Consider the following 25,177-nt stretch of genomic DNA (forward strand, 5'->3'; position numbering starts at 1 on the left):
AGTGTGAGATGCTTTAATGCTATGCTGCAAGATGCACAGGCTGGACCAGTGGCTGGGGTGGAATCCTTCTCTCTGCAGAGCTGAGCTAAACCTTGTCCACTCCACCTTCCCAGGGTTCTGGACCTCCCCCTGCTGAAGACAGGAGAGTGTCTCCAACAGATCTGTACCTTTGGGACAACCATCCTGTAACCCAGCTGCTTCAACCTGGAGGAGCTCAGCCCGAGCACACCTCTGGGGTAGTGCAGATGTTCCATGAGACCACTCACTTGGTGGACAAAGATGCTCCATGTTTGTCCAGCATGGCAGCCTTTAGCTCCCCCTCACTCCAAGCCAAGGAGGACATTCCAGCCAGAGCCAACAGCTGGCTAATAAACACTAATGAAGGCAACCTGGAAGGATCTAACCTGCGTCTGGAAGTTCTCCTGGGGTCCCCTCTCTGCTGCTGAGCCAAAGGTGCCACCCCTGCAGAAGCACCGGCACCACCTCCCCGCCAGGCGGGCAATCATTATTCATGGGCTCCCTGTTTGTGGTGACAACGTTAATCACCGCGGGCTGCGGCAGAAGGATGCTAATGAAGACGTGACGCGGGCAGCGGCGGCCGCAGCCATTTCTCAATTCATTAGCATCCTGTCACTCCGAGGGGTGACCGTGGGGACCCATGTTCCCACCTTTCACCAAAACATGACAGGATAATAAAGCAAAGCTATTTTCAGGCCTGGGGAAAAGCCGAATGCCTCCTTCAGCTCGGTGCTTGGTGCAACAGATGCTGGGAATGAAGGACAAACCCAGGGAGCAGAACCCAGCACCCGAACGAGCAGCGAGGAGGAACCACCTCGCATCCCTGCTCATCCACAGACAGCGTCCAGCAGCCTCACTCCCCGGTGCAAGCTGCCGAGGAAGAGGTAATTGTGTGGAACGAGCCTGAAAATCCACTTGGGTGTCTAAAGGGAGGACAGCTCCTGGAGCAGGCTGACATCTGAGACAGCTCCCAGCAGCTCTCACCAGCAGAAACTCTTTTTCCCTCTGCACAGACACAGGACAGGCTGCGGTGCACACCACAGCAGCTCGAGTCTGCACAGGGACCTGTCAGCCCCACACGGCACTGCTCTGTTGCCCTGCGAGTCACCCTCTGTACGTGGTACAGAGGGAATAATTCAATCTCCTTTTCCAGCTGCTGCCTGACAGTGTGTCCCACATCTCACAGACCTTGTGCAGGAACAGAAGCACCCAAAGTTTTCACCTGCCCCATCAAACCCACCCCCAGCAAAGCTGCAGGGCCTGCAGAGGCTGCCGTGCCCGGCGGCGTTCTGTGGAGCACCAAGAGCCTCACGGCCGGCGCTGCAGCCGCGGGTCACCGTGCTCACGGCTCTCTGGAGGGCCAGGCTGCTCTCCACCCACCAGATGAAGGCAAATCTCTCCTAATGCAGGTGCTCCACATCACGCCTGCTGAACAATCCTCTTCAGAGGGTCAGATTGATTCCAGCAGCTCCACACAATAAACAAGGCCATTTCACCGCTGAAATGGGAGCGGACAGCGATGCCCCAGCCTGGGGGAAGATGAAGTGTGCCATAACCTGCTTCTGGGCTTGGGAAAGTGGTGCTGGGAGCTGGCTGATGAGCTCCTGACTTCCTGTGATAATAGATAAGAGGCTTTTTTACCATTACTGCATTTGCTGTGTTCAGCTTCCTGTAGCACTCCTGTCAGCATGATGTGGAGGCTCAGGCCCTGCGCCCTGATCTCTCCATACGTTGCCAGCCAATATTCAGATGAGCTGTGGAGCTCCTGTGAGCATTCACTAAATCTGTGGAGACTTCACTGCTGAGCACTGCTCCTGGCAGAGGCTTCATCACCTGCCCAGGGAGCAGCACAGCCTGAGCCATCACTGGCCCCAGACCCCAGGGCAGCAAGGAGCTGGTGCCTTGGGAAGTACAGCCCCTGCCCCCCAGAGCTGCCAGGCCCAGAGGCTGTGACCCAAGCAAACATGTGCAGGTGCAAACATTGGGGTGGGAGGTGACCCATGTCCAGCCTGGGGCTCATTTCCTCCTGGCTCTGTGACCCTTGGCAGGCAGGGAGGGGAATGAGACCTTTCTCCCTCACTGGGGCAGAGCAAAGGTGCTCACCCACCCCAAAGGTAGGATTTTGGAAGAGGGAAGATCACCTAAAGCCCTCCTTGCACAGCACTTGGAACACTTACAAGCCTGCTGGGGCAGTAACACAGGTTGCTGGGAACCCATATGGCTGCAGACTGGAGCACTCTGGTTGGGAAAATTAAATTAGGGTTTTGGAAGGGGAGCAAAGCGCCGGCGAGCACACAGCAGCACCTGCTCTTTGCAGCAGGCTCACAGACACAGGGTTGGCAGGCGCCTGTGCCACAGAGCAGCCAGGAGGTCCCTGGCCATGGCAGCTCCCCCTGTCCAAAAGAAATCCTCCACCTCCTTCCCTAGCAGTTGAAAAGGCTCCAGCAAAACCCAGTCCATGATAAGGGCCCCTGGCACCAGCTCTGCTGCAGAGCAAGACAGGCAACTGTTGGCAGCTTCTGGAGAGCACTGTGACTGCTCCTGGAGTCCTCACACTTCTGATGACATTGCACCCCCTCTGCCCTGGACAGCGTTTGCCTCCCTCGCAGCCTCAGCTGCGGCACGATGTCATCTGAGCTGTGAAACGCAGCCAGCAGCCAGCCGCCGCCGCCTGACCCATCCCCGGCGCTGTCAGCCCGCCACGGCTGATCGCACTCCCCGCTGGTAAACGAGGTTGGTGGATGGGGGCGGGCAGCTACCCGGGTAAGGAGTCGCTGGAGGAAGAGGAAGGCAGAGTAAGAGGCACAGACACCAGAACACCAGCCAGAAAGCAGGAGAGCATCCAAACCCAGCCCAGCCTGCAGACACCATGCCCAGCCTGCAGACACCACCATGCCCAGCCTGTAGACACCATGCCCAGCCTGCAGACACCCCCGTGCCCAGCCTGCAGACACCACCGTGCTCAGCCTGCAGACACCATGCCCAGCCTGCAGACACCACCGTGCTCAGCCTGCAGACACCACCATGCCCAGCCTGCAGACACCACCATGCCCAGCCTGCAGACACCATGCCCAGCCTGCAGACACCATGCCCAGCCTGCAGACACCACCATGCCCAGCCTGCAGACACAATGCCCAGCCTGCAGACACCACCATGCCCAGCCTGCAGACACCACCGTGCCCAGCCTGCAGACACCACCATGCCCAGCCTGCAGACACCACCATGGCCAGCCTGCAGACACCATGCCCAGCCTGCAGACACCACCATGCCCAGCCTGCAGACACCACCGTGCTCAGCCTGCAGACACCACCATGCCCAGCCTGCAGACACCACCATGCCCAGCCTGTAGACACCACCATGCCCAGCCTGCAGACACCATGCCCAGCCTGCAGACACCATGCCCAGCCTGCAGACACCACCATGCCCAGCCTGCAGACACCACCATGCCCAGCCTGCAGACACCACCATGCCCAGCCTGCAGACACCAGCATGCCCAGCCTGCAGACACCACCATGCCCAGCCTGCAGACACTACCGTGCCCAGCCTGCAGACACCATGCCCAGCCTGCAGACACCAGCATGCCCAGCCTGCAGACACCACCATGCCCAGCCTGCAGACACCACCATGCCCAGCCCTGCTGACTTTTTACTGCTGGAGAGCAGAGCCTGCTGTTGGAGGAAGGCTGCAATCAGCCGGGCAGATCGCAGCAGCGTTGCCAGCTCCATTTGTTCCCTTGTTACATCTAAGGAGGGAGAAGTTGCCAACTATGTTTGATAAGAGCTGCTGCCCCCGGAGAGGGCTGCGGGGAGACGCGCGCTCGCCGGCGAGCAAGCACAGCTCCTGCCTTGTTTATCTGCTTCATATTTTAAGCAAGGGCTGGGGGAAATGGAGCAATATTGGGCTGAATTCCCCGGGCCTGCCAAAACCCAGCACTTCATAAATATGTAATTGTGCCTATCTATCACCTGCTGCTGCTCCAGGTCTCCAGGAGTCAGGGAATCATCGCTGACTTCAGGGAGCTCAGTAATAAACAGGAGGTGAAGCTTTGTCTTCCTTGATATTACTGCCCCAAGGAGCCAGACTGCTCTCAAGAACTTGGGAGCTGTGTGGAAGAAATTCAGCCTCAGCCAGTAACACACAGCAGCCCTCTCAGCTCTGCTTCCCTGCAGCGCTGCAGGCAGCAATTACCTGAGCTGTAGTGACCAAGCAAGGGCGAGCTGCAGAGGTTTCAGGTGCCCAGCTGTGTTCACCATCACTGCTGTCCCCGTGGCCCTGGTGGGGAAACTGAGTCACAGCCTTTCCTCTTTGCATCTCTGGAGACCTTGCCTGGGAGGTATCCCTGAACAGATGTCGTGAGAGGAAGATGCTCTTCCTCCTCCACATCCTCTGGCATGCACAGGGATCCTCCCACACCCATGACCATGCTCCCTGCACTGGGCTGTGTCACAGAGGGATGAAAAGGAGAGGCTCAGTGCCCACTCAGGAAGGGGACCTGTGCTGCTCTGGTGCATGTTCCTCTTGAAACCACTCCAAAAGCCCAATCCCAGCCCATGCTCTGCCCCCAGGCAGGGTGGCACCGAGGTGCCACTGCCTCTCCAGATGTGCTATTTTAAAGGACCATGCACTCACATTTAATTAAAAGTATCTACATAGGAAGGAGATTAATTAATTCTCCTTCTGCCCAAGAGCCCTCTCATTGTGTTCGCTTAAATGAGGTTTGAAAATGTCTCTCCACCGGATCTGGGCGAGCTGTCTCCAGACAGCCCTCAGACTTGATTCCAGCTCACACTACACCTCCCCAGATCTCCTCCAAGAAAATGAAGTGAGCAGGACCAGCCCACTCTCCTTCAGAGGATGTGAGGAGTCGAGATTAGGACACACATGGGCATCTCTCACCTCCTGGAGAGGATCAGGTCAGCCCAACCATAGCCCATCCAGCCTGTGATGCCAACAGTGTGTGCTCAACATACCCATCCTCATGTGCTCAGCTAGGGGATGCTGTGCCCCTGAAGCCTGGCGGACTCAGAAGGTGACAGCAAGTGGGATGAAGAAAGGGCCTGAGATGCAAGGAGAGAGCTGCAGAGGGCTTCAAAGGCGATCTGGAAGCATAGCAGAGGGCATGGAGAGGAGCATGCTGCCCTGCACTGGGAGTGATGATGATGGAGCAGCTCTCGGAGTGCTGTGGAGGCAGCATCCCTGCCTCTGCCTGCTCCTCACCACCAGCAGCCTGGCTCCAGCTTGTACAGGCGATGCAGATCAGCAGCTCAGCCGCCCGTGCAGCTCCTGCTGCCCAGCTGCCACTTCCCTGATGCCTGCCCAGCTCTCCAGGCAGGTCGAGCGCAAAGACAGTGAAGGGAGACAGCTGACAGCAGAACTCAGCCTTTGGCCCTCCCAAATGAAAGGGAGGCAGCAAAGCTGATGAACAAGCTCTGCACCTTCAGGGAGCGAGGATGTGGAGAGGTGAGCTCAGGCAGCACTGCAGGAGCAGATCCAGCTGTCACCCAGGAGCAGCAACCTCACCTGGCACAGAGGGAACAGCTTCCTCCTGATTCTACATCAGTGGGAGCTGGCAGCACACCATGCTCCCCAGGGAGCTGCCCTGCCAGCTGAGCCCCCAGCAGAGGGACTCCTGTTGGTGCCAGAAGCCACAGGGACAGTCCCCAGTCTCCTGGAAAGGCCAGCAGCCCTGGGACTGGCCTGGGTCAGCTGCCTTTGCTGGGCACTGCAGGCGGGACCCCATGGAGCTGGCAAAGCCAACAGCCAGGCTGCTTGGCACTGGCCCTGGGGCTACAGAGCCCATGAGAGACCAGAGCAACCTGTGGATCCCATGCCCTTGGAGGGTTATTGCCAGTAGCAGAGGCTGGTGTTGCAGGAGGAAAGCCAGTGAAGAGCACACTGCAAATGGTGCAGCAGAGCTGCCTGCAGCTCTCCTGCCTGCAGGCAGCAGCACAGAGCCCTGCATGAGCTGCATCATTACTGATGCCAAGGCTGAATGAGGTGGAAGCTGCACACCCTGGGCACACAGGGATTGCAGCAGAGCACTGTGGGAATGGGAACACGACTGGGATGGATCCAGGTGAGGGAAACAGCCACAGCATCCCATGCTGCCCACAGAAATTCCTTCTCCCATTGCCCTCTGCCATCTGCCTTTGCCACCCAGCTCAGCAGTGTGCCTCAAGAGGATGCTCTGTGCAAGCAGGCAGGCATGGCACAGTGTCCCTGCCACCCTCAGGCACAGCCATGCTGCTGGGCACCCATCACCTTGGTTGGGAGCTCTGTTTCCTGGACAGCCAGCTGCCCCCAGGGGTGTACCCGTTCCAAAGCAGCACATTTGCAGCCTGCTTCCCAGAGGAGGTTCCTGCTTCACCTCAATTTCCCCCAGCAAACCCTTATGGGGAGTGGCAGTGGTGGCTCCACGGTGACACTGCTGGCTCCACTCACTCAGCACAGAGCAGCTCTGTGCTGTGCTTAGCCACTTTGTACAGATTTCTGATAAATGTTTTGACAGATTTTCCTGACTTTGGGAATAAAAAGAGAGTGAAGGGCGGGGGGGAAGAGGCAGAAGGGAGGCTTTGCCTGCCCACGCTTCAGATAGTGCTTTAGACATGAAATATTCATTGCCTTTCAGCCACACAGGGTCTACAAACCAGGAAGCACTTCTGCATCCCCAGACCATTCATCATCCTTCCTTCCCAGTCCCCTCTCCTGCAGCAGCTCCTGGGTTTTCTTCTCTTGGCCACCATCATCCGTGAGCTGCTCACTCTGGAGAGGAAGGAATCCTCCTAAGGATGCTCCTTCACCTCCTCCTCCCTCTGCACACCAGTGAGGCTGGGAGGCTGTGCAGGGGCTCGTTGAAGCAGGCTGGGATGCCCAGCTGGCCACTCTCTCCCCCTGATTTACATCTCTGCAGTATGAGCAGTAAATTCAGTGGCTCACCTTTGCCTCTCCCCTCCCCTGATCTTTTATTCACCCCAGTGCTGAATGATGACTTTCTAGATAGGAGACAACCAGGAGAGCTGTAGGTGCTTCTCCTTTCAGTCAGACACTGGGGCTCCCTTTATACCACCCACAGCCTCCCAGTTGTGCAGGACCCTGATGCCAGCCTCAGATTGGCTGCCCTGGTAATGAGGCAGGTTTCCAAGCTCCAGCCTCACCGAGACCTGAAGCCCTCCCAGGGAGGAGCAGGGGTGTGCAGAGAGGCTGCCCCAAGCCAGCACTCAGCCTTCCTGTGCTCCCTCTCCAGACACTGCCCAGGGATGGAAATTTCCAGCATCCCTTTCACGCAGCCGTTTGCTCCCTGCCAGATTTATCTGCCTGCTATTAGCCTTCAGAGCTCTGATTTGTTTGCCTGTCATTTGGACAAATGTTGACGGGCAGAAACAAGCAGGGCTTGCTTTTCTTTCCCTCCCCTTGGCTTTTCTTCCCTCCCCTTCCACACTATCTACCACCAGCGAGAGCACTGAGGGAAAAGGATGAACAACTGACCCATAAAATAAATACAAGGCTTATGGTTTCTGATAGAGATTAAATATTGTAGGAGTCATGACTAGATAAAAGCTGGGGGAAGGAAAAGCCTCAGACCTCGGCAGAGCGTTAAAGCAGCAGCGGCGGCGTGGCTGCATCACACAGAGAGGCAGAAATCATCTTGCAGGCTGTATGGAGAGTCTGATAATCTGACTGTTCCACTCCAAGCAGGCTCACTCGTGAGCACATCCCAGACATGCCCCTAAAAACGTGGGAGAGCAAGCAATGGAGCATGGACAGGGACCCTGCGCTGGAGCTGGCAGCCTCTGCCCCTGCAGCTGCCCCCAAGGTCTCCATCCCCAGCTCCTTTCACTCCAGCAGCCCCTGGGATTGGGGTCCCCATCTTGCTTCCTTACCCAGAGCCAAGGGATCACCTTGGAAAGAAGGCTGCACACCAAGGAGAGCTTCAAGCTCCACAGATACAAACTTGAGGAGTTTGCACTGAACACACATAGGGTCAAATGTCTTCAACACCCGCTGCCCACTTCCCTTCACATCACGACTGCCTGAACCACTCCAGTGCCCAGCTCCGGAGGCTGGCGCTTGCCAGGCGCTGGAAGTTTCCTTTCCCTCTCACTGTCTGCCAAACCCTGCAGGTCCCAGGTTTGCTTCTAGACAGATGCCCAGCAAACAGCTCCCTACCCCCACAGCTGAGCACCCGTGGCCAAACCTGTGACAGTTTGTCCAGCCCAGCTGAAACACAGCCCACCAGCCATGGCACCTGGGAAAGAAGGAGGCTCCCAGGGGGTTATGTGGATGGAGATGTTGCCCAACCTGTGCCCCTCAGCTGGTTCCACTCCCCAAAGAGGCAGGTGTGCCCTGGGCTCGTTGGGCAGACATGAGCCAGGCAGTTAGCGTGGCGGCAGAGAGAATTGGAGCTGTGCTTGACAGCAAATTAGACACTTAAAAAGTGAGGAGAGTGACTGGTGAAGATTAAATGCATTATAGATCTGCTGGAGGAGAGGCAGTGCAGGAGAAGGTGGATCATTGACAGCCCTCAGGCAACAGGGCGAAGATTTGTTTACGCACCGGTGTGTAATCAAGAGGGAACGAATGCCAGGCACGGGGCCTTAATGTTTCATTTGCAATCAGGGCCACGCACACCTTCCCCTAGCCACACAGACACAGCAGCGCTCTCCCTGCTCCCTCTCTGCAGCACCCGAGCAGGGGACACGGCCCAGCCTCACAGGGCTGAGGGTGGCCAGGGAGCAGCTCTGCAGGCAGGAGCGCTGCTCCTCACCAGCTCCAGGGCACCCTTGGAGTGATGCTCCAGGCACCGTGTGCCATGGCCCGGAGTGAGTCACCTCTGGTGGGTCCCACAGAGATATTTTGGGAGCATCACCTGCTTCACCTACTGCCTCTGGACACAGGGCTGGAACACGGGGATGGGGGAGGTCCCTGGGATGCTGTGCCCAGGCTGGAGCCTGCTCCTCTTTCAAGAAGCTGTTTTCCAATGCTGGGAAAATAAATAATCATCCCAGAGTGTGAAAATTCACACATGACTTGTGGCTCCTGCAGACTTGTTGAAAGGCCTCCAGGAAGAAGTGTTGATGCCAAGGTTCCTCTCTGGGAAGCATGGAGGAGCCTGCAAAGCATGAGTGCCTGGGGCACGGCACGAATGAGAGGCAGGTCTGCAGGAACAGGGTGGTGTGGGAGCTGTGGGAGCTGAAGGAGCTGAAGGAGAGAGGCTTTGGCCCAGCAAGGGGACATTGGGCAACACCTCCTGTGCTGGTGATAGGCAAAGGGCTCAGGCAGAGAAAACAGGAAGCTGGTCATGGGCACAAAAATACAGCGGAGAGGAGATGCAGAGAGAGAGGGGTGCAGAGGAACAGGGGGAGGAGAGCACAGGGAGAGTCACAGGCTGGAGATTACCTTCTCCATCTGATTGAAATTCCTCTGCAGCTGCCATGTTGAGGAGCTGCTGCCAACCTGTCGCTGGCGCACAGACAGGAGCGGGGCTGGAGGGAGCGAGGTGCCGGCCCCGAGGGAGGCTGGGGAGCCGAGAACAGAAGAGAGCCGAGGGCGTGTGATCAAATATTCCCTTTACTCCTGGCAGCCTTCACATCTCCTGCTTGCTCGCCTGGTGCGTGCCTGCTCCGGGTGCGCTCGGGCGGGCGAGGTGGCCCCGCGCTGCTCGCCCTGCTTGTCGCAGCACCGCGGCCGACGTGAGGGCTCCTCCCGGCTGGATGCTCACCCCTTGGATGCAGGCAGAGGCTCCACACCTCCAGCACCAACCCTCAGCACCCCGGTGGCACTGGGAGCCTCACGGAAGGGCAAAGGCAGTGAGGGAATCCCACCTCTGTGCAGCTCCCCAGGGGGAGGCTGGGGCTGTGCTGTGCCACTCTGCCCCCGGCTCCAGAGCTCAATCTCTGCCTCTGTTTGGTGACTTCCCTTTGTTTGTTGATGTAACCGAAGCTGGTTTATTTAACTTCACTTTGCTTATTTCACCGCAGTTTGTTTCTTTAACCACACTTCGTTTGTTTACCTAAAGTTTCTTTATTTAACTGAAGCTGACCGAGGAGCTTCTGCAATTTACAGGGCAGCAGCAGGTCAAGGCAGAGCTTTTCCTGCGTGCAGAATCTCCTTCCCTTTGTGCCTTCCCTACAAGCATCAGTCAGGACCCCACCACCCTGCCAACTCTGTCCACGTTTTCTGGGGAGCCCTTTCCTGTGCTCCGGGAATGCCCCCGCGGCTGCCGCTGGAAACCAGGCACCCTGCTCCAAGCTGTACTGGCTGGAATGATTTCCTCATTTGCATTGATTTAGATGTTAAAATATCAGCCAGAGTGGTGCTTTCTAGATGGGATTTGGGTGTTTTTTCCCCCCTTCCCTGAAATTACACATCCAGATAAAGCAGGTTCATTGAAACTCAGAGGAGGGCAATGTGTGTGAGGGAGATAATCTGCTGCAAATGGCTGGAAAATTGGCACCCCTAGAATGATGGCCTGGCTCTGCCCGGGCTCCAGCCAGGCTGGTTCCAGCTCCTGTGCTGTAAGCACCGCGAATATCCCCAGCGCTCACCGCCAGGCCGCTTTGCTCTTACCTTCGGGGCTCGATGTGCAGCCTGGGCACATAATGGTCCTCATGGAGCAGAGCTGCTGCTGCTGCACAGGGGCCAGTTGCCAGCATCACCTCATGCACAGCTGCTTGCCCCGGAGGCCGTGGAGGGGGGCAAGTGATCGATGCTGAGTGCAGCAGGCATTATCCCAGGAAGCACCCAGCAGCTGCTGCCTGCAGAGTGGGATTGGAGATGCAGAAAAAGCCATTAGCCCCTTGTCAGGACCCTCTGATGAGAAGCCAGTGGCCAGCGCTGCTCGATGCTGCCAGCTGTGCCTGCCCCTTGCTCAGTTCCCCCCTGCTTGTTTGAACCACAAGTGAGTTCCCATCACCCTGGCTGCCTTTTGCCCTCTGGCAGTCAGATGCCATTTCTTACTACCTGCTTCATAGGGCACAAGCCCTGGGAGCCTGGACTTGTAGCCAGGTCAGCCTGGCAGAAGGGGTGCCCTGCCCAGTGGCAAAGCCTGTTGGCCTGGCAAGCCCTGCCTGGCAGAACACAAGAAGAGCATCACCAGCTGTGTGAGCCAGGGCACAGGGAAACCCTGCAACTTGCTAAGCCCTAGCAGAGCAACTCAAGGAGGTTCCTGAGCTGGCTGAGTTCTCTGCATGGTGCTCGGTGGTCAGACAGACAGCTGCTGCCCACGCTGGCAGTGCAGCAGTGCAGGGGGATGGGTGATGCTGGTGCCAGCCTGAGCCGCACAGGAGGAAGGGTTAAGCTGTGGTTGTCCACGCAGCCCTCCCTGCTCCCAGGAGAGGCAGAAATCAGAACCTTTTGAAGCTGCAGCTCAGTAAATCTGTGATCTTTGCAAGCAGCACTCCCTCCTTGGGCCCTTTCCCGAACAGATGGATGCTGCGGTGTGAAATTGCCAAGATTAAAGGCAGCAGCGGTTTCGTACGGCCGGCCGGGGAGCTGCTGGGCTCTGCCAGGCCCAGGCTCCAAAGGCTTGGCAGGGGCCCTGCTCAGCACTCACAGAAGGTGAACAGCCTGTGAGCAGGGCACAGAGGCTCTGGCCAGCCCACAGACAATGAGGAACGGCTGGGTCCAGGCCACTCTTGGCCATAAATAAATCATGGACTGCTGGCACTGCTTGGCTCTCACCAAGGCTCAGCTGGCAGCAGGGATCACAACTGGATCCTTAATGAGCTGTTAATGTCCCCTCACACTTCTGCTATGCTGGGGCTGAGCCCTGGCAAAAGGGGTTGGTGGTGGCAGAGCTGCTCCCTGGGCTCTGGTGCTTCAAGGGGAACCAACAGCACAAACTGATTTGGAATTCTGGAGCCTTTTAAAGGGAGATGCAAGAAAACCTGGCAACAGCCAGGATGGAGCTGGAGACAGGCATGGGTGAAGGAGGTCACAGAGCTCAGCACTCACCTGCTGCTGCGGGATTTCAGTATTTGTCTGCTGTGAGCAGCTCGTGTCCGAGGCTGCCCCTGCTGCAGCTCAGGGTGAGCTCAGCTACAGATCCCTTTGCTCCCGGGGTAAACACCAGCGTGGGATGAGCAGCAGGAGGCACCACGGCACACTGCTGACTTCAGGCCACACTTCCAGCTGCTCACAGCAGGGCTGAGCCTGGAGATTAACCTGAGAAGACATCCCTTAGGATGAGGTGCTGAGAGCATGGGGGAGTGGAAGTGCTGCTGGTACTTTGCTGCTCCAGGAGGAGCCCCACAGCCTGCTTCCAGCTATGACAGAATTGCTGCAGGCAGCTGGACCTCCCCGTGCCAGGCAGCCCCTCCGCACCCTGCAGCATCTGACTGGGCTGGGCAGGGGCTGCAGACCTGTTGGGATGATGCAGAAAAGTTTTACCCAAAGCCACAGCAAGGCGAATGCTTGGCCAGCGCAGCCCTCACCATCAGGTGCCCTTCGCCTTGGACCATCCTCCTCCTCGCCTGATTCTGTTACCTGCTCAGCACCATGCCTGCCCTGGCAGGGGAGCCCAGGGGACACAGAGCGCACGAGGGAGCTGCAGCTTTGTAACATTAATCTTTTTTTATTAAGAAGACAGATATTTTATAGTACTTCTTTTCCTTTGTAAAAATGGGATACATGAACCAATACAAAATGTGAATGGGCAGGGATGGATATGTATTTTCTTACACTGCAACATCTTCCATGGACACCTTAAAACAGAACTGGCCTAAGGGGGGGGAAAAAAATAACAGAGGCGGTGTGAATAAAGAACAAGGTTGTTTATCACCGGCTCCGCGCCCTCCGTCCCCAGCACTCCTCTAAACAAGGTTGTTCTTTCTCCACGCTTCGAACTCCTAATGACCTAAAGCTGTACAAAGTAATACTCAACAATACATTTCAAACAGTGCACTGGATACCGAGGAAAAAATACAGGAACCAATATACAACTAAAATGCGGAATTTCCTGCTTTGAGATCCTGCTTTGATTTCCTTCTTGGGGTTTAGTTGGGTTTGTTTTGTCCTGTTGTTTGGTTTTGCTTTTCACCCAATGTGTGTGGGGGCCGAAATTTTGCGAATCTACCTGAGACGGAAAAAACACCGAAACACATGAACCTGAGACATGTCAACATCGTAAGTCAAAGTCACATCGGTCACACTGCACTAGGTACACTTCCAAAACAAAGATGGGCTGCTCGCCGCCGGGACGCCGCTCCCGCGCCCCACGGGCGGGGAGAGGACCCCCCCACCCCCGCCCCCACCCCAACCTGCTGACTGCTTCTCACCACGGTGTGGTTTGGCAATGGTGCTGAAGGCTCAGAAAAGAGATGCGCTCGACACGGGAAAGGGCATCCCCACAAGGGTCTTCTCCTGAGCAGGGGAAGGGCAGAGCGCCGCCGCCGGAGGGAGGCGCTCGACACCCGCGCGCCGCCCCCTGCCCTCGGGACTGCCCCCTGCGCTGCCATGGTTCTGCCAAGGACAATTCGAACAAACAAAATGAAATAATCAATGCACAAAAGCACTTCCCTCGAGCCCCTAAAAGAACCCCAAGCCTGACGCTAGGATTAATGCTTCCCTTAAATAAAGCCGCAGACATTTTCCACAGAAACAGTGAAAAAAATAAAATAGAACTAAAAAAAGAAAAAAAAAATAAAAAAGATTGCTCCAAATCCATGATTCTCACCAAAAACTATGTCAGCAGACGTCATCTGACCACCTTCCTCTCCCCCTGCTGGTCCTGATCTCCCTAGAGTCTCCGTTTCACCTATGGCTTTAGAAGTCAGAGAGCGCTGGTGCTGGGCTCCCACCTTCACTCAGCGGCTGTTAAAAGGCAGCGGCGCTGGCCCGGCCGTGCCGGGAGCTCGGCTCCAGCTGGGGGGAGAGGGGGAGGCGACCAGCCCGCCGCGCCCTGCGCCTGCGGGAGGAGGGGGGAGGACGGCAAAAGTGGGGTGCCCGCAGCCCCCCGTCCCCCAGGATGGCCTTGCCTGCCCCGCAGAGTGGGTGGGGAGCTGGGTGAGCAGGACGAAGCGGCTGGCATGGCAAAGGGCCCGAGCCAGCGTCCCTGCCGAGCCCGGCTGGGAGCAGGTAGACTCTGAGCAGGATCTGTGCCTCTCCCCAGAGCAAAACCCAGCTCCAGCTCCTGCTCCCTCCTGCACCTTTGCCGAGCTCCAGCCTCGTGCCGAGTCGCCGCCATGGAAAGCACCAGAAGCACCTGTGGGCAGCCACCGACGGCTCCTTGCCGCATCCAAGCCTTAGTGACGATGGAGGGGATGGGACATGGGCACACTGGACTGTGAAGTACGGAATCTAAGATGTGCTGGTTCTCCTCCGGTGAGTGCCGAACGCAAAAGGGTGAAGGGAAAAAGAAAGGAACTCCTCCAAAGGAAGCCAGCGACTCCACGGGGCCCCAGCAGGCAACGCCAGGAACAGAACAGGAAAGGGGAAACGAAGAGCCACAGAAACCCGAAGGGAACTCACGCACAGAAGCTCCTCTCCTTCCCAGCCTCCCCCCGACCCCGATGAACAGAAATTAAACAAGGCACAGAATCTTCTGCAAATGACTTCACTAAACTAAATCCAAGCTGGACTTGGCCAAAAAAAAGAAGAAAACCCAAACAAACTGAGGTGTCGAACAGCAGAGTGTACTTTACGAGGAATATTTTTACACAGCGAATCCCGGACCCTCCCAGCCTCACACGACTTCTCCTCCTCCTCTCCTCCTCCCACTGGCTCTTTGTTTGTTTTTTGTGTTTTTTTCTCTAAGAAAAACAAAAACCAAAAAAAACCCAAAAAAAAGGACACAAGCTGGTTGCAACCTCCCACATCACTGTCTCTGTAGCGTTTAAATAGGGCCAGTAGTAACCGTCCACGGTTGGACACCTCATGGAGACCAAGGCTGCTCTAGATGAAGTACTCTTTCTTCTCCTCGGAGTTGTTCTGTCCTCCCTCTGCGTTGATGATGGCTGTGTCTGCGTCGGCCGCATCGTCTGCTCCTTTGGCTTCGTGGGTGAAGTATGTACCTGGAGGGCAAGCAGAGGGCTCTGCTGTGGCAGTGAGCGACTGAGCTGTGAGCAGCAGGGGAAAGCATGGATGGAAAACCTGCAAATAGCAGGCTGGGCATGGAAAAACGGTGCCAGGAAGGAACCCAGCTGATGCTGCCCGGCGCAGGAGCTCCTGGCTCTGGACACTCTGGGAGCAGCTGGTGCCAGAACCCCCAAGGCCAACGGCACGCTGGGCACTGACGTCCCTGCTCTCACAGGCGGTGGAGTGCCACGCTCTGCGGTGTCTCACTCAGGAAAGAAATTAGGTCACAGCCATTTCCCCCTCTCAGAAGCACACAAGGATCAGTAAAATTGCATTTTATGCTTTACCTAAAGGAGAGAAATCTCTCAGCTCCACTTTCTCCCTCCTCTAATGTGCTTTAGGGTTGTTTTTTCCCTTTCTCCTCTCTTCTCAAGGTCGTTCACCCCATCCCAGCCTCCCATCCTCTGCCAGCTTCTCCACAGGTACCACATAAACCCTGCCTCACACTAAATCCTTTCTGCAAATGTGCACGTGGGGGGATGGTCACGGCTGTGGGGATTTGGATTTGCTCTGGAAGCTGCAACAAGTGCCCAAAAGGTTTGGCACACAGCCAAGCCAGCGAGGCACACACGTGTCGGGCTCAAGTCAGCAAAGGGGCTCTCGCCTGGCACGTCACCACGAGCACCACATCCTCTCACTGCCCAGTGCCAGGCCTTGTCTTACCTTTATGTCTGGCAAAATATCGCCCTAAGATGATGAGCAGGCAAAGCATGGCAAACACGACCACGGCCACGACGCCACCCACCACGGCGTGGTCCACGCTGCGGATCACTCCCTCCTCACCCGCGCGGGAATCTGTGGAGGTCAGAAGAGGAATAAGAATTGGGGACTTGCTGCGCTGCGCTGAGACGGGTCGGGCTGCAGCTGCTCTCAGGACTGGAAAAGCCACCCTGGTGCTCTCCAGAGGGAAAGGGGCGAAGCACGGAGCTAGCTAGGCAGATGAGTTCGGGCAGAGGAGCTCTGTCCTGAGCCCAACTGATCTGGTGGCTCGACCCGCAAGGTGCTCTCCGCTACAAGCAGCAGCACTACGACTACGCAGGTGGGAGAGAGCTGAGAGGAGAGGAGAGGAGAGATGGAGTCGTCGGTGGGGACATGTTTTGGGAATTTTCCCTAGACGGCTCCCCAAAGGTCACCCTTCCCAGGGGGCAGGGCACAGGGCACAGCAGCACCACAGGGGAACGTTCCTCGTTAGCTCTGGAGAAACACCATCAAGGAGTGCCCAGAACACTGCAGCTTTGGTCCCAAAAGCTTCCTCACCAAGAAATGTCCAAACCAGCAGGTGAAGGTGTTTGCAACCAGCCTCTCCCCAACCCAACCCTTGCTGTCCGACACAGCTCTCCATGTCCAGAGACACGAAGCTGCTGACCCCAGCCCTAAGCAGCCCTTCAGGAGCAGGGAGGCAGCACCAACAGCACGGTGCCTCCCACTGCACTTCTTCACCTCCTCGCTGTGCAATTCCTTTCCCTTCCTAAGCTGCTCTCCCCGGGGACGCCGTCAGGCGGCAGGGGAGTGAGGGATGTGGCGGGGGCGCGGCTCGGCCCCGCCGGGCTGTGGCCGTGTGAAGTGGATGGATCGCAGGGTAAACAACTTTAATTTAAGAAGGCAGCTACATCACCTCTCGCCGCAACCCTAATGGCAGCCCAGATTTATAAGGCAGTAAAACCCAATTATTCTCCCCTTGATTAATACATTAACATTTTGGAATAGAAGCTAAACCATTGTCTCCCTCTCTTTTTTTCTCCCGGAGTCAAGCGCGACACCTCCATTAGGATGATTTACCGGCCGTACCTCACTATTTAAGCACAGCAGCAACAGAAACGGTAAAAATCTTTTAACTTTACATGATTTGTGAAGTCAGATGTGAAGGATTTACCATTTAAATCTTTCACTACAAGAAGCACATGGCCCATAAATCTGCGGGGCGCGCGGCTGCCCGGGCACTCGCAGGGCTGCGTTCCGCCGGCGCGCCTCAGAGTGCAAGCGCCAGGCAATTTTTAAGAAAGATTTATCTCCGTCTCCCTCCACAGAACAGAGCAAATCTCTGAAGCCTCCACCTCTAATAATATTTGAAGTTTATCGATCAAGCGTACAGCTCCGTGACAGCTGAAGGTAATGGTGCTCTTTTGAGCCCAGGCCTGATACAAAGCTCGGGAGCAGCAGCCTGGGATTTACGCTTCCCATCAATATTTCCAATTCTGCTCTGAGATTAAGGACTGAGGGACCCAAGCAAATAACTCCTGACTGAGAGCACCATAAAGTGCCCTTTAATTAAAACAATTGAAGGGAAAAAAAACCCCAACCCTTGAGTGCTTCTTTGAGTGACTTCACAACGCAGGAGCCCTGGCACGGGCAGCGGGACTGGGACAGGGACCACAGCAGAATCCCTGCCAGGTAAAAACTGTCCCTGAGAAGATCAAAACTGGGGCCAAAAAAGATTCTGCTGCAAACCAGAGGTGTTCAGGGTCATGACACCTACGCCTGAGCAAAATGGGCAACCCTGGGCACCTAAAAGCAGCCTTTGCCTCCCCTAATCCTGGCCCTGAGGAGCTGCTCACCATAACTCAACCAGACCTGGCTCTGCTGCTGGAGCAGCTGCTCCAGACAAGCTCCACTCCACTTTTATTTCATTTGTTCAGAACCTCAGCACCCAGCCCAGCTGGGCTGCTTGCAGGAGACAGCCATGTCCCAGCCCAGGAGGATGGATGTCTTGCTGACATCTGGAGCAGCTGAGGGGGATGAACACACAGCTCTAACGTGCCCCCAGCAGGCTGTTGCATCAAGAGATGTTTTGTCATAATCACCATAAATTCTAGCTCTGGAAAGACCAAGCCTGGGTGCTCTTGTCCTGGCAGCCTTGGTGCCACCACACCCACCTCGGCCTCACAGCCAAGTCTGGCTCACTGGAAGCTGTGCCAGAGCCTTCCAGTGTGACATCAGTCCCTCTGCTGCTATTCTTCATCCACATCACCTCCAACCTCTCACCCAGCTGCACCTGCCCTGACGTCAGCCTGTTCCAAGCAGCTTCATTGCACTCCAGCAGCACCTATGGGACCCTTCCATTCCCTGCCACTCCTCATTTCCTTGGGAATTCAAAGGAAAGTGCCAGGTCTGTGGGGCAAGGAAGAACTCCCCACATTTGTGCCAAGAAAGAGAGGTTTGACCTCAAAAACTGGCATCTGCCACAGCCTGCTGTCTCCAGTTCACAAAAGCCATCCCTGCCTCATCTCTGCGATTGAAGCAGGAATCACAACTTCATTACTGAAGAGGGAGCAGATGAGATGGCAGCAACTGACAAAATGCCACATTATTTGCTAATCCTAATATGTTATTCTTCCCCAAGATTTGCTTTTCTCAGCACCAATTCAATTATAGATGCTACAAATCCTTCTGACATTTAATTCCCTCTTGTCAGAGAGTGGTAAATGTACACAGGCAGCGCTTTCCCATTAAGATGTTAATACATACTGGAGCCTGCTGGCCCCCAAGCCAATCGGCAGGCTTGGCTGTTCTGCCTCCGGTTCTGGGGCAGGCAGGAGGAGGGAGGGAGGAGCCAGGGGATGGTGCAGACCTGGCAGCACGTTGTGAGCAACATGTGCCCACCTGGGCGGCTACAGGGCACAGCGGGACCCACCGGCTGGGCGGTGCTTTGCTGGCACCAAAGCACCTTAAAGGAAAACTGCAGCGACGGTGGCACAACCCACGAGCAACGGCTCAGCAGCTGCAGAACAAACAAATCCATTTTTCCTTGACACTGCCCTGAGGACCAACACAGCCGTGCCCAGCCCTGGAGGGAAGCTGTGGCATGGAACGCACCTGCAGGAGATGCAGCTCTGCAGACGGCAGCGGGGCACCCAGCCCCGTTTCAAGTGGTGAGCCTCTGGACGTTTGGAATTGGTTTGGGCTGATTGTTGCAGCCCCCTGCTCCTGCAGGCAGCAAACAGAGATGATGCCACTGGTGGCCACCCCTGCAGTTTTCCTTTAACCAAGAAATGCAATTCAGGAGACAGCAGGCAGAGAGAAGAGAGGTGAGCTGGGCTGCTTCCTGCTGCTCACCAGGCTAAGGGAGCTTCTGCCAGCCAGGAGCAGCACCCAGCTGACGCCCAACTGGGCACCACTCCTGGAACTACTGCCAACTAACACTCGCGTTTGGAACCTGCAGGCCCTGAGCTGTGGGGGACTTCTGCAGGGGGGACACTTGAAAAAAGAGCAAAGCATTCACAATCTGAGGTTTTCTGACACCTCTGCAGAGGTAACTGTTTAAAAGCAGCCTTCTGTGGGCTGTCTGGAGCCTGTGAGCAGAGCTGGCAGATTTTAATAGCACTGCCCTATGAATGTGGGTCAGCGCTGGCAGCAAGGCTCAGCAGATGGAAGGCTTTGCTCCTCCCAGCCACTCAGTAAAAAGGTTCCACTCAATTCTTTTCTAACGAGGCTTTAAAATATATATAGACACATGTACTGTGCACGCTGGAGCCTGCACTCTCCCTGCGTGGCAGCACCCCAAGATGAAGAGCAGGTTGGACCTGGCTGACTGTACCAGCTGATGCTCATGACACCTGCTCTAAAAGCTGCAGACCTATCGGGGTCACACCATGTTGTTTTTAACCTCAGTGCTCCCCTGGCTGTCAGAACAGGGCCTGCACAGCTCCAAGAGCCAGGCTTGGAACTGTCCTTGGGCACAGAGCCCTTGGCACAAGCAGGCATCCTGTCATGCCCAAAGGCTCCTTCCTGGTGACCTCCTGTGTAGGAGCAGCCAGACCCTGGGCTGAGCTTAGCCTCCTTCCCTCACTGCAGGGACCACCCTGGTGGTCATCAAGACCTCCAGCAGCATCTCTGCCCACTCTCCCTGCATGTTCCAGCACTATGCCTGATTAAGGCTCCTCCATTGCTCAGCACCAGAGGGTGAAGCCAAAGCAGCACTCAGAGCTGTGGCCCTTCTGCCAGCGTGGGTTTGGATCCTGTCTCTTTGGGCATCTCTGAGCAGCCCTGAGCTTGTCCTACGTACACTTGTGCTGTAAAAGCAGAAAGGTGGTGAGGATTTTAACAGAGCAGAGATGGTAACTCTGCCTCAGTTGGATTTATTGCTGCACTCCCACAAAAATTCACCTGAATTTTCTGGGTGAAAATCAATTCCAAGCTGCCGACGCACGACAGCACAGCCTGAAGTGGTGCACCTGGGAAGTCTACACACAACTCCACCAATAGCCACCATCCTTCCCAGATGTTACTGCAACATCTGGGCCAAGGCAGGGCAAAGGAAACCTGCACCCATTTCTCTGAAGAATTCCTAACTTGGCCACTTTTCCTTCCTCCTCTCAAAGTTTAGTTTATTAAACACTTAACCGCCCACACGCCACTGCTGGGCATGATGTAGGACGGCTGAAGCTGCTGCTGTGCTCCTCAAAAGCTGGTAAGGCAACTAATCCTCTTTGCTACGAGGTAGGAAGCTGATAGCCAGCAGCAAAACCTCCCCCTGAATCTGTGGTCAGTTCTTCTGCAGAATGAAGCTTCTGAAGCCAAGGGGCAGCACCAGAAGCTGGGGTTGGTGCCGGTGGGCAGGGCTGGGGGAAGCACAGGCTGTGTGCTGCAGAAGCACCATAAAGCACCTGCCCACGGTGTGGGAGGGCAGAAATCTCTGTGACAGGATGAGCAAGAACATTACTCACTGCTGCAGCGTGGCACTGGGCGCTCCCCCTGCCCTGCCGCATCGATGGGCTGCTGGAGCGTGGCGCTAACCTGTTTGTCGGAGCCTAATTGAATTTGGTCTAATTGAAGGCAGAGAAATTCGAGGAGTTAATCCTTCTGCAATCAATAAGCTCCCCTTCAGTGACCCATTCTGAGATCGCTTCATAACAAATCATGTGCTGTGTTTTAATAAATTTAATCACTACAACAGGTGCTCGATGCTTCCCGGTGCTCCTGCAGACTCCTCGCTGCTAGAGAGCGGAGCCCTGCTCTCGATCGATAGCTATTGATTCATCAGCATCCCCCTCGAGCAAAGGTGCTAATCAGGCCCAGATTAGTTAATCAGACCTGGGGTGGAGACTATGCAGGTCTTTCTTGATTGCTCCCTGGTTTACAAGAGGTGTACCAACACCCTGGAGCAGAGTAGAGACCGTGCCGCAGCCTGGATACAGGGCTGGGGAATCAGGGCCCTGTGTGACTGCGGTGGGGTGAGGTACAGCCAGATACAGCTACAGTTGTGTGTGCACAGCCAGCTGTGGCTGTACTCTGTGTGTGTGTGCACAGCCAGCTCGCCCTGGTGATCCCTGGCACTGCCAGAATCCCTCCTGTGAGGCTGGGCTGGGCAGCAGCAGGAGGATAAGAAGCCCTGAGCACAAGGTCAGCCCTGTCCGTACCCTACAGGCTCTGCCTTAGGAAGGAGAGGAGGTTTGCGTGGCACAGACACACACAGCTCGACCAGGGGAAGCAACACAGCTCTGGAAGCTACCTGGGCGGAAGGCAAGGGATGCGTTACTTAAGTGCATGGTTGGCAGAGCCTCCGTTGAAGCATTTAGCAGGACAGGAGTACCTGGAAGGAACAGCAGACTGAGCAAACACCGCGCCACAGCCGCACCACCTCCGGATGCCCGGCCTGAGGGCACCTGCCCCTGCGTCCCCCTGCGTCCCCCCGCACCCCTGGCCACTCCTGAGGGCTCCCTGCACCTGGTCCCACTGGAGCGGAGAGCAATGTTCCCCACAGAGAGCTCAGCTCCAGCACTCACCTGGGACCACCCCTCCAGCAGCCCCAATGTGCCAACCCCAGTCTGCCAGTGGGAGCGTGGTGCCCAGTGTCCCGGGAGCCTGGGCACAGGTGACAGGATGGAGGGCAGAGCATGGCCTGGGGCTCTCTCTAGTGGCTTGGTGTGATCACCCCTTGGGTGTACATCAGTAACCCAGTCAGCACCAAGCAACGTTTGGGAATTCTTAGGAAAAAACCCATCAGTAGTCAAAATGGGTGCAGCAAAATGGGGGTCTGGAAGAGCTCCCAGGTGCTCACTGCCAGCAGCAGCTGGCCTCACTCTGCTCCTCTGAGGCTTTGGGGAGATTTTTGCTTGCAATCCAGATTCAGGAGCAGGGAAACGCTGAGCTGCGGAGCAGCACTCACCATTCCACATGGGAACAGCTTCTCTGTGGCATGTGGGAACGTCCTGCTCTGGGGAACAGCAGGGCCAGCAGACACCCATTTTGAGCAATTCCCTGGTGGAATTGTTTCCTGATCTGCTCTTCATTCCCCAAAAGATGTACTTCAAACCCTCCAGATCAAAAGCAGCAACAAAGCTCAGGAGAGCAGAACTCCCCTCTGCCATCCACGCAGCGACCCAGCACCCAGAGCTCCTTACCTACAGGAGCTGCCCAGCCTGCCAGAGCAGAGCTGAGCACGGCTCAGGTGCCAGCAGAGGCACCGAGGGACTCCAGCATTCCTAAGCTCTTGGCCAAAGCATGCCTAGAGTGGCTCATGGGGGGAGGTGCTGCTGGTGTGTTGGGGCAGGAGGAGAGCACTGGGCAGGAGATGAGCACCTGGGGGCTGCTTCTTTTTTGGCCTTATTTTTTGCTCCGTGCTCAACCCCCTGAAGGGAATCGTGTTGGACCATGACCCTCCCAGGAGACAGAGGGCTGGGTCTTGCCCCATGGCTCAGCACAGGGCCTGTCCTCACCTGGGGCTGCTCTCCTGGGAGACTTGTCTCTGAGCCTGCTTGTGGGGAAAAGGAGTTGGCAGAGATGCTCTGGGATGTGGGAGCAAAAAATTGGGGTGAATTTCTACAAACACTTATGGAGACTCTGGAAAACAGGAGGCTCAGAGGTTCAGACTGTGTCTGCACCCCTGATGCCACCACAGGTTTGACTGCACCAACTGCATCCACTGGAGATGCTTTAACACCTCCTTCAGATCAGCATTGATTGTCAAGGACAAACTCTAAGGGATACAAAGAGGTTCAAACCATTTACCTGGCTTTGTCTCTGCTCACAGGACAATCACCTCCTTTTCACGCCAGTCTGGTTCTGGTGCCCTGAAAGCCACCAGGCAGCCAGCTCTGGCTGTGCCGTTCAAGGTGGCTCTGCCCAAGGCAGCAGAGTCCAGTGGTTCCAAACCCTCCAATTTCAACCCAAATCAGCATTCAAACACCTCCCAGCCCCACCGCTGGGAGGGACCCTGCAGGGGCGGGGACGCCTCCCAGCCCAGCTTCAAGGGTGCCACACAGAGATGGGTGCCAAAACCAGAAAGAAAAAGGGAGGAGAGCCCCAACGAAAGAGCAGACACCGAAGCTGCACCAGCGAGCGGTGGAGGAGCGGCCAGGCCACAGCGACTGCGGGATGCGACACGGCCACGATGCAGAAACCGGGGGTGGGGGACCAGGGTCTAGTGTAGAAGAGCAGCAGTTTACCTAGGGTCTAGCCCTTACCTGAGAGATCCCCATAGTCCAGCTCCTCTGCCGAATTGGGCAAGTGAGTAAAGCCTTACAAGTAAAAACAAACTGGATTTGCTCTGCGCTCCTCGAGGGACAGAAAAACAGCACACTTGAGAACTGAGGGTGAAGGTCTCGGGGGGAGCAGCTGAGCAGCCAATCGCTTGCCACCTTCTGCCGCCTCGGCAGGGCAAGCTGTGTGACAGGATTGCAGTAATGTCCTTTATTACAGACAGAAACACTCCTCAGTCTACACTGTTGGCACACGAGACATGGAATCAAACCCACTCATTCATAACAGCATGCAAAGACCCCCAGGCTCTGCCTTTTAGTCACCTCGGGGGAGGGGGGGGTCCCAATTTAGCCCAGTTTGGGTTTGGTTCTGTGCACATCTGGCCTCCCAATTTCTCACCAAATCCAATCCTTTGGGGTCGTGCCCACAAGGCAGCTCAGCACTCGGCGAGCGCTGCGGACCGCCTGCGGAGGCTGCAAGGTGTCTGCAGGTGCAGGCTGCATCCCCGCCAAAAATCTGCCCCAGAGTGCCCGGATTTGGAGCCCTTCTGGAAAAGGAATCTCTCCTCAAAGCTGAGAAAGCAGGGGGGGAGATGCTCTTGTGACCACCACAGGCAGCTAATGCTGGCTGTACAGCTGTGGTTTTCTGCTCTGTTTGAGAGGTGAATGGTGGGGGTGGTCCACAGGAGGACAGAGATCTTGTGGGGTGACCTTCCCAGCGCAGGTTAGTGTCTGGAGGTGACAGGGATGGAGTTAAATGAGGGCTCACAGCTGCTGCAGGCTGCCCCTGCTGATGGCTGACTCTTTGCTGCTGGCTGCTAAAGCAAATGAGTTACTGAGGGGGAAAAAAAAAAGCATCTCCCATGAAGAGCCACCACTGGTCACTGGGGAGCCTGGCATCGTGTCACAAGCTGCAGGCTGCTGCAAAGGTGACTTTTGGTGAACCTAGAGGCTAGCAGGCTGTGCCCCTGGGGCAGCAGCAAGTGACACATCTACGGGGAGACCTCAGCTCCCTGCAAACAGACCTCGATTCCGAGAGCTGGCTGCAATAGCATCGAGTCAGCTGGGAGCTGTGGGCAGAATGACCTCCTAAAAGCAGGAAGCTCTTTGGATTAAGAGGCTGTTTGGATTTTGCCTGTGAGCAGCTCCTGGATTTTGGGGAGCTCCCAACAGCTAAACCTAATCACAGCTGACTCACAGGAGCTTGGGACTCCCAAACTGGAGGAGCCATTCAACTTTCATCTCTCCCAGATTGCTTCTGTAGACTCTTCCCTCTCACTTAAAAGCAGCTACACTTCCTCCACGATGAGAAAGGGCAAAGCTGCATTTTTCATGAGGTGAAAAAGAGAGTAATTTTTCAAAAGAAAACTCAACCATTCCAACAATTCAGCTCCTGCCTGCACCTGGCACACTCAGAAATGCCACCCAAGGGCACCCAGCCTGTGTGAGGCATTTCAGAAGGGAGGCAAATTACTTCTTCCTTTTCCTCATTAAACTTTCATGGCAGCCATTACCAGCCCCTTCCTGCACCGCTGCAGCCCCAGCCTCCTGCAGCTCCTGGGCCAGCAAGGAGTGCTCCCTCTGCCCACCTGGGCGCTCCGGCAGTGCCACGGGCACAGCGGGCACGGCCGGGCGGCCCGCTGCCGGAGCCACCTCCCCTTTCCAGGGAA

At 56.2% G+C, this 25,177-nt stretch overlaps 1 protein-coding gene across 10 annotated transcripts in view; it reads right to left on the minus strand.

The window, feature by feature from the left end:
* Positions 1-14,791: 14,791 nt before the first annotated feature.
* CADM1 (cell adhesion molecule 1) overlaps positions 14,792-25,177 on the minus strand; it is a 126,897-nt gene continuing 116,511 nt past the window's right edge. For 4 of the 10 annotated variants that reach the window (XM_054176118.1, XM_054176117.1, XM_054176115.1 and 1 more), the window contains 2 exons: positions 15,754-15,885; positions 14,792-15,026 (listed from right to left, as the gene is read on the minus strand). In XM_054176118.1, coding sequence (XP_054032093.1) covers positions 14,908-15,026; positions 15,754-15,885 — 251 coding nt within the window. In that variant the 3' untranslated portion in view covers positions 14,792-14,907. Of the gene's footprint in view, positions 15,027-15,753; positions 15,886-21,538; positions 21,620-23,492; positions 23,547-25,177 lie in introns of all 10 variants that reach the window. The other 6 variants (XM_054176111.1, XM_054176109.1, XM_054176113.1 and 3 more) reach the window with 3 other exon arrangements.

The sequence above is a fragment of the Dryobates pubescens genome, chromosome 34 (genome assembly GCF_014839835.1).
Source record: "Dryobates pubescens isolate bDryPub1 chromosome 34, bDryPub1.pri, whole genome shotgun sequence".
In the NCBI taxonomy this organism is placed as follows: domain Eukaryota; kingdom Metazoa; phylum Chordata; class Aves; order Piciformes; family Picidae; genus Dryobates; species Dryobates pubescens.